The sequence below is a fragment of the Mastacembelus armatus genome, chromosome 21 (genome assembly GCF_900324485.2).
Source record: "Mastacembelus armatus chromosome 21, fMasArm1.2, whole genome shotgun sequence".
NCBI lineage: Eukaryota > Metazoa > Chordata > Actinopteri > Synbranchiformes > Mastacembelidae > Mastacembelus > Mastacembelus armatus.
Window position 1 is genome coordinate 8212621 of NC_046653.1, and position 8529 is coordinate 8221149.

Genomic DNA, 8529 nt, shown 5'->3' on the forward strand with positions numbered 1-8529 from the left:
AATGAAAGTGGTAAAGTAGGCCTAATATGTTTTCAATTGGTTGGTTTAGCAAAAAAGGAACAATATATATCATTAGTCTCAAGGTTAAAAAAGTAAAAAGTTGTCTTTGGTTAAAAAAGTAAAAATTAAAAAAAAAATGAACCAGTGCTATTTGATTAAACGTCCTTAAAAAAGTTCCATGCATTAAAACTAATATTTACGAGGTGAACAGTAAAGCGACATTAAAGTTGGACAGATCACAGCACAACACCCCCCTCCTGTGTCTTAATTCTAGATAGCAGCGACTTATTGACCGATAGTCTAAAGACACCAGCTCTGCTTTGTTTCAGAGAGTGAACAGAGTGTTAAAACTGATCAGGTCACTGCTTGTTTTATCGACATGATTCACAAATGTACCTGGGGGTAATTACAAGGACTGTTGTTATATCAGTCCATCCGGCACAACCGACAGATGTACAGACGCAGATGTATTGAAAAGTAAAATCAGAGGTAAATACCTCACGGTTATTTGACTCCGACTATACTTTTTCCGTTTTTTAAACAGTTTGTGAACTGCACTCCCCACACAAGTACAGTGACCCACATAGATTTACTGTTAATGCGCATGCGCATCCAATTCCCTTTCCACAGGAGCTGATAGTATTGGAGAGCAGAGGTATTGGTTTTTATTTCACGGACTGTTTTTGCCCATACAGAGGATTTCGGTGAGCTGCAGTTTGTTTTTGTTGACTGTAACTGAGCGGTGAAGAGATATTTAAGCTTTCTGTGTCACTGTAAACAAAATAAAGGAAGCTGAACTGTGGTTAACAGTTAGCTAATTAGCATTGCCCGGTGTCATCTGACATCTGGCTTGGCTCTGCTTGTCTTTAAAAATTACTCCTAACGTCCTTATGTCATTGTATCAGGTTCCTGCACAGCCAACAGCTTATCTAAATAATATGTAACGTTAGCGCACATTAATCCAATGTAGATAAAGTGTATACACCAGATCCCATTCAGTTAGCCGTGTGGCTTTAACTCGCCACCTTAAAACTAGTAAATGCGAGGCTGACTAACAGTAATGTCAGCAGTTCACACGGATCATCACATCTCCTAACAAAACATGTCAGAGAAAAAACACCTTGCACTGCATGTGTGGCTCTAGACACATCCACTGTTCCACTGTTGTTTCCCTTTTTGGTGCCATCATGATTATCTATGTATTAAAATCTACCTAAAAACGAATCTGATCATAGTGCACCTCTCCTTTGTTTTCAGTTGCTTATTAAAATGAAGGAATAGTTGTGTTCAACCATCTGCCTATCTTCAAATGCACTTTATTCAGGATTGAATAGAGGATGGAGAAAATTGTTTTCCTTTTAATCTCCTAATCCTGTTATTTCCTTCTCTCACTTCTCATCCAGAGAGCCTTTTATGAGTAATCAAAGGCAGCAGAAGCCTACGCTAACAGGCCAGCGTTTCAAAACTAGAAAAAGAGGTAAGGCAGCAGTTGTACAGTTTGTGTACAAGAATTAAGGGTATAATGTTTTCCAGCTAATTTTTGGGAAATCTTTCTCCTGGTGTCCTCAAATTAGCTGGTATTTAGATGTAAATCATAAGAATAGTTCCAAGAAAGGCCTAGGTAGTAATTGTAAGGGAAAGTGCGGCTGTGTTTGCTACAGTTCCTGAGCAGGTACTTGAAAATGGGTAATAAACAGAAGTATCCATGGGATTTCCTAATAAGGCTAAATATTCTACATTGTGTTCCATTGTATGCATGTATTTATCACTTTAGTTTCTATTGTCTGTAGATGTTAAGTAGAAATAAGTCTATAAATGCTGAGTTGGTGAGTTTTGTAGAATGGACTATTATGCATCTTGAAAACTTCCAGTCCAGCTGAAAACTACAGTTCGACCTACAATTCAGCCAGCGTTCTTAATAAATACCTATTGAAAACACATTCACTGACTGCCAGGAAGTTTGTAATATAAACCACATAACATAGGAAACACCCTCTGCTTAAAAAAAAAACAAATTTTCACTTTCATAATATTCTTTATGAACACATGAATGAATAATTTGAAAATGAAGTATTTAATAATTGTAAGAACTGAGGCTTCATCCATTCCCCCATTATTACAGCCAAATTGCATAGCCCCTTTGTGGAAATATCCTGGTATTTAACAATGGATTTTTAGAGAATTATGAGGCAGGTTTCCAGAAAATTAGTTGGAAAATATGGGACCAATAAAATAGTGTTATTAAATAAAATGGCTTGTTTGACTGATTAATTTTTTCCCACGAAGTCTCAACTATTTGGCACCTTCCCTGCTTTAAAGTTCCAAACACAGAAATATGAACATAAACTAGTTGAAACCGGTCTTTTCAACAGATGAAAAGGAGAGGTTTGACCCTTTCCAGTTTCAGGAAAGCATCGTACAGGGTCTGAACCAAACTGGCACTGATTTGAATGCTGTCACAAAGTTCCTTGATGCCTCTGGTGCCAAACTTGACTACCGACGATATGCTGAGACTCTGTTCGACATCCTGGTGGCTGGTGGAACTCTGGGTAACTAGCAAGCACCTTTGGATTTCATCTGCATTTACAAACAAACATTTTGAAAGTAACAATAAAAGGGGACTTTGTGGCATGTATATTGTTGTGATGAAGTCAGTCTGTTGTATACCATCCATCCATCCATTATCTATACCCGCTCAACCCTTAACCAGGGTCCCAGGGATCTGCTGGAGCCTATCCCAGCTCTCTTTGAGTGGAAGGCAGGGGTACACCCTGGACAGGTCACCAGTCCATCACAGTCTCTTGTATACCTAAGGTTCAAAAGTGTCATCAGACTAATACCAAGCAGTGTTAAAGTAAACGGGTGCCTTTAGTGGTGTCTTGACTTTGAATCAGTAGCTGTCACAACTGGAACTTTTTAAAAACAGAACTTTTACATATATATATATATATATATATATATATGTGTGTGTGTGTGTGTGTGTATTTATAATTCTGTTTTATGCAACTGTAAACATAAATAGTGTAAAAAAAAGTTTGTCTTTGGCGGGGTTATTGAAGACACACAAACCTGTTTCTTCTCAGCCCCAGGGGGTACCTTGTCAGACGACGTGACCTGCACAGACTTCTGTCTCTTCAAAGCACAAGAAGACATGGAGACCATGCAGGCATATGCACAGGTGAATTCTTAAAGAATTAGCTTAGAAGTTAGAAAGAAGTAAAAACGTATATGTTCCTGTTAGTAAAAATAATAAAAATTGTTTTGTGTTTCCGTTTAGGTCTTCAACAAGCTCATCAGGCGTTACAAATACTTGGAGAAAGGATTTGAGGAGGAGATTAAAAAGGTTTTTTGTTCCTTACAGTAACACATACACAAATTCATCATTTTATTCTAACTCAAAACCTAAAAAAAAGAAATCAAAATAAATGCAGGTCCGACTTGAGTCAGCCCTTCACACATTCACTATTTTGCAGCTGCTGCTGTTCCTCAAGGGCTTCACGGAGTCTGAGCGCAACAAGCTGGCCATGCTAACAGGAATTCTGCTGGCCAATGGCAGTCTCTCTGCATCTATCCTCAGCAGTCTCTTCAATGAAAACCTGGTCAAAGAAGGTACCCAGTTTTCTGCTTTACAGGTTTGCCTTCATGTGTTGTTGATTGTTTTGCAGATAAGGTTCACAGGTATAAATAGCTAGACGGAGATGAAAGAGGGAAGAGTATTGTTTTATCCCTTCTTTTTGTGTTCTTTATTTTCTATCCCTCTTTATTACCTGTTACTTAAAATATTGTATATTTATTGTCTTCTTACTGATTTCCAGATGTTTAAATCCTTTAGTGACAGGCAGTAGTATGCTGATAGGCAGTCATGCAAATAAGACAAACATGGGAGTATGAAGGTTTTCATTTTTAAGCAGAAAAGCCATAGATCCAGAGAGTTATGTCCATTATAAGTGGAACTCTTAGAAAGATGCGTTAAGTATATACAATTTTATTCAAATCTCAGGTTTGTGAGTCATTCAATTAAGGAATGCATAAACTTTGATACAGCAGTCTTATTCTTTGGTTTGAGTTGACACATGGTAAATAATGGCACCGCTTCTAGACTTGCTCAGTCATGTTGTGCATTTATAATGGTTAAATCTTTCCTTTTTCTTTTGTCTGTTTTGTTATAGTTTAATTAATTACCTTAAGTAAACACAAGTGCTTGCATTACTGTATATGTCTGATAGATAAGTAGACTAAGCATCATCCTTTGTAATTTATTTCTATGACAAAAATATTGGAAATGATTGAATAAACAAACTCTCCATAAACCATTGCAGCTAGACAGCCTTGCAAACTGGCTTAGTGCTGTGACACACCAGTCTGCCAGGAAAGGACTATGGCCAAACCAATGTTGGGTATGGAGAGAGTGGGACATTTTTTAATTAAAATATACTGTACTTGTCAGTGTCTCTATTAGACAATTCATATATTGAGACAATGTTTCTAAACCATCCACTTTTTCTGCTGCATTTCCTTGTTACTAATTGTGACAGTGTCAATGCCTGTATATCTGCAGTAAGCTTGCATGCCTAACATCAGTCTTTTAACAAAAGATGCACTTGAACACACTACAAAGATTGACATACACATAGATTGAACTTGCATGGCAGGAAGTAATTATTTAGCAGCTGGTGCTGTTCATCATCCAGCATTACGGAAAGACAGACAAGCTTGTCACTGCTTTTAATGTATTTAAATTTACTATTTACATTCTTGAAATATGAATTGATTGTGTATGAGAAAAAGCGGTTCTGTGAGATTTTGCTCAGCTTAGACCTGGTGTTGTCAGCGAACTTTGTTTTGCTTGTGAAAGAAAAAAAAAAAACTAATGTGGATGGACAGCATCACAGGGTTACAATAGCCCAACAGCTGATCAACTCGACCTGATGAATCAACACCCTTGAACCGATATGATAGACTGAAGGAAGCATTTTTGAACTGTCAACTCAAATGTTGTTCTCTGAAATCACCTTGTGTTTGGTGTAGTTATAGATGCATATTTAATGTGCCCTGGCCCAAACTCATTTTCTCAACTGCCTCACTTTCTTTTTTTTTTTTTTTTTTTTTGAGGCATTGTTCCAGTTAAAATCTGTCTAATCGCATCCTGTACAGTTGTGTTTACCCATGTATTACTCAGGCCTAACTTTATCCTAGCAGGTCTGTTACCAACAGATGACTGACATTTTTCTGCATTTGTTCAGGTGTTTCAGCATGCTTTGCTGTGAAACTTTTCAAATCCTGGCTTTCAGAAAAGGACATCAACTCTGTTGCTGCCAGTCTGCGAAAGGTCGGCATGGAAAACAGGCTTATGGTGAGACAGAGGTCTTAAATACAAAATCATTCCTAGGGGAAACACTGTGCTTCCCAAAGCAGTAAGGGTCAAATGTGTCTAAATAAGATTAATAATCAGCATGGATTTAACAGAGTTCCAAACTATTGTGCTGTCCAGTATTCATGCAGTTAATGAATAAAGTCTTCTTAATTGCTGAACAAGTCTGCTGAAAAGAGTCAACCTCAATGTATGGTGCCTTTTCAGGAGCTGTTCCCTGCTAACAAGCGCAGTTGTGAGCACTTCTCAAAGTACTTCACAGACGCTGGGCTCAAGGAGCTTTCAGACTTTGCCAGAAACCAGCAGTCCATAGGTGCTCGCAAGGAGCTGCAGAAAGAGCTTCAGGAGCTGATATCACGTGGGGACCCCCTCAAGGATGTAAGCCTTTTTTAGACTTTCAGCTTCTTTTACACCAGCAGAGTGCTTTCTTTCTATGACAACTCTGTGGGTAGCACTTCAGATTGCTTTTTTCATAACCTCTGCCCCCTTTTGTCTTGAGCAGTGCTGGGGAATATGATGCAGTGAATCAATGACAAGTTGCTAAAATCCACTCAACCCAAACATATTATCTGCTACTGCAGGGTTCTCATACCTCAAACTTCTGCAACATTCGATAAGCAGTAAGCTTCATCATTTTTGCCTGTCTTGCTAACAGTGTGTGTTGCATCTCTGGTTTTGGGTCTTAACAGATCATTACCTACATCCGAGAGGAAATCAAGAAGAACAACATCTCAGAACAGACGATGATTGGGCTAATTTGGTCCAGTGTAATGAGCTCTGTGGAGTGGAACAAGAAGGAGGAGCTGGTTACAGAACAAGCCATCAAACATTTAAAGGTGACACCTCTGTTCTGTGGCTCTGCTGCAGTCATGAGGACAAATCTGGAATTGAGAGATCTAAAGAAACTTACAGATGTTAGTTTTAAATTGTGCCTCAGAGATGCTGCAGAATTCAGGCTGCTGCAGGCTTTGAACTTAGCAGAGAAGATAATTGATTTACTAACCCAAAGCCATTCCACCTGTAAGATGGATGTAAAAAATCTGAGAAATAGCCCAAACCCCCCCACCCTTGAGTGAATTTTCCCTGTTTTATATTCTCAGCAATACAGCCCACTGTTGAAGGCTTTTACATCCCAGGGCCTCTCTGAACTTACTCTCCTGCTGAAGATTCAGGAATATTGTTATGACAACATCCACTTCATGAAGGCCTTCCAGAAAATTGTTGTCCTGCTCTACAAAGGTACTTTTCTGTGTCTACAAGGCTCCATTTTCTATCCTCACTTCTGAGGAAAAAGTTAATTTGTACTGGGAAGCTATGGAACCATTTGTGAATTATGCCAGATGGCCAGAGATTATAGCCAAAAGTTTGTCTTGATTGATGTCGCCAACCTGGCTGGCGACATTTGTTTTTCAAGCACCTGCGGATGCATCTGTGCTGTTGGCATCATGTTTAATAGATGTTTTTTTTTTGTTGTTCGTTATTTAAAGCGGACGTCTTGAGTGAGGAGGCAATTCTGAAGTGGTACAATGAAGCCCATCTAGCCAAAGGAAAGAGCGTTTTTCTTGAACAGATGCAGAAGTTTGTTGAATGGCTCAAGAACGCAGAGGAAGGTAAACACTTCACTGTCTCCTCTTTGTCATTCACTATCTCCTGCAGCTGTAGATCACCCAACAGCATGGCACGGCTTTGTGCTTTATCTCATTTGCGCTGAATAACAAACTGATGTACCCCCTCCATTTAATGTCTTTCTTTCTGCCTCGTGCCCAAATGTCTAAGCGTAGCGATGACTGATGTGTTCATTTTTTCCAGAGTCCGAGTCTGAGGAAGAAGAGGCAGACTAAAGACAATCATCTTGATTTGTATTTTTACATTTGCACAGTACCAGATGCAGTATTTTTTTTTCTTTTCCTTTTCTATTCTCTACCTCTTCATATCCAGCTCAACTGTAATGTATAAGGGCTTTAATATTGTTTTCATTTTCAATATGGTTTCTGTATGAACCAACAGTTGTCCTTGCCTTTATAATCCTTCAGGAGTCAGTCACAGTGCCACATTTAGCTAAACAGATTGAAACCCTTTTTAAGTAACAAATGGGTTTTTTTTGTTGAAAAATAGTTCCCCTTCAAATTAGTGAATCAATCATTCATTTCACAGCTATTGTATTTAGTCATGGAACTCTTACTGCCAGAGGTCTGTTTGTGTAACCATGATATCTTGATCCTCTCAAAGACACATCAACTGTTTTTGTAATATCATTTTACATCTCTATCAATTATGTGACAGCTTTGAATTTGTTGCCAGTTTTTGCAATTGCCTCATGTCCAATTTTAAACAGTAGTGGTGATGGTGGAAATTCCCTGTAAAATGAGTTTTTCTTCCTTATGTAAAAGGACCTGGCAAGCTTTATATAGTCTTTCTTTTACCATACATTTTGACTTTTTAAAAGAAATGGAAATAAATGATTTTCACTACAATTGTATTTGTGATTACTGGGCATATTTAGAAATATTCAATAATTGTATTGTAAACAAAGTGCAGTAGTATGAACAGTTAGGAAAAAAAATAGCAGTCATATTGTGTATACACATCCAGATGTATGGACAGGTTGTAGAAACTCAGGGAAATTGATTTGTTGTGTCACAGATCAACAAGTGTTCCCTCAAAATTTTCCATTGGTTGGCCTACCCTAGCTTTACCTAATCAAGAAAGGCATTCTGGCACGCGTGACCTGGGGTGCAAACAACAACCTCATTCACTTCACTTCTATCCCAATTGAAATGGTAATTATAGTTCACTCAAGCATGCAAAAATGAGAGTGAGATGGTGATTCAAGATATTATGAAAACATGGGTCCATGCACATTCATTAGGACAAGTCATTTTCCAAAGTCTGAAGAACAGACTGCTCATTTTAATGATATGCCATAGACAAATTTGGAGTTTTGAGTGCCTATCAAACCTCATTCCTGGCAGGTGATGTGTCAACAAACCAGCCAACATGTCTATATTTGTTACTTTTTTACGTCTATCTGAGCTTCAAACAAGTGTCAAAGTCAGACCCTCATCTCTCTCTCTCTGTGGAAAGAGTCCATTCATGCAGATTGAGCATTTATGTGCATATTCAAAAGCAAAATTGTTTACCTTTGCACCAACTACAAC

At 38.3% G+C, this 8529-nt stretch overlaps 1 protein-coding gene across 3 annotated transcripts; it reads left to right on the forward strand.

Moving 5' to 3' along the window:
- Positions 1-612: 612 nt before the first annotated feature.
- On the forward strand, positions 613-7834 carry LOC113123443 (basic leucine zipper and W2 domain-containing protein 1-A-like). 3 transcript variants are annotated; one of them, XM_026295522.1, is made up of 12 exons: positions 613-655; positions 1404-1477; positions 2373-2549; positions 3084-3178; positions 3278-3343; positions 3474-3609; positions 5244-5353; positions 5579-5749; positions 6061-6207; positions 6472-6610; positions 6859-6981; positions 7181-7834. In XM_026295522.1, exons 2-12 carry the CDS (start codon positions 1414-1416, stop codon positions 7210-7212), a joined length of 1260 nt encoding a protein of 419 aa, XP_026151307.1. In that variant the 5' UTR covers positions 613-655; positions 1404-1413; the 3' UTR covers positions 7213-7834. The 3 variants fall into 3 exon arrangements, with proteins under 3 accessions (XP_026151307.1, XP_026151306.1, XP_026151308.1); XM_026295521.1 differs by having other exon boundaries at positions 615-704; XM_026295523.1 differs by lacking the exon at positions 5579-5749 and having other exon boundaries at positions 615-704.
- The last annotated feature ends 695 nt before the right edge of the window (positions 7835-8529 follow it).

What these genes read in the sequence shown, in the direction of transcription:
- LOC113123443 (XM_026295522.1), top strand. Translation starts at nt 1,414, where the DNA reads ATGAGTAATCAAAGGCAGCAGAAGCCTACGCTAACAGGCCAGCGTTTC. An exon ending in GGTGGCTGGTGGAACTCTGG is followed by an intron (nt 2,550 to 3,083) that starts GTAACTAGCAAG and finishes GTTTCTTCTCAG; the next exon opens with CCCCAGGGGGTACCTTGTCA. An exon ending in GCATGGAAAACAGGCTTATG is followed by an intron (nt 5,354 to 5,578) that starts GTGAGACAGAGG and finishes GTGCCTTTTCAG; the next exon opens with GAGCTGTTCCCTGCTAACAA.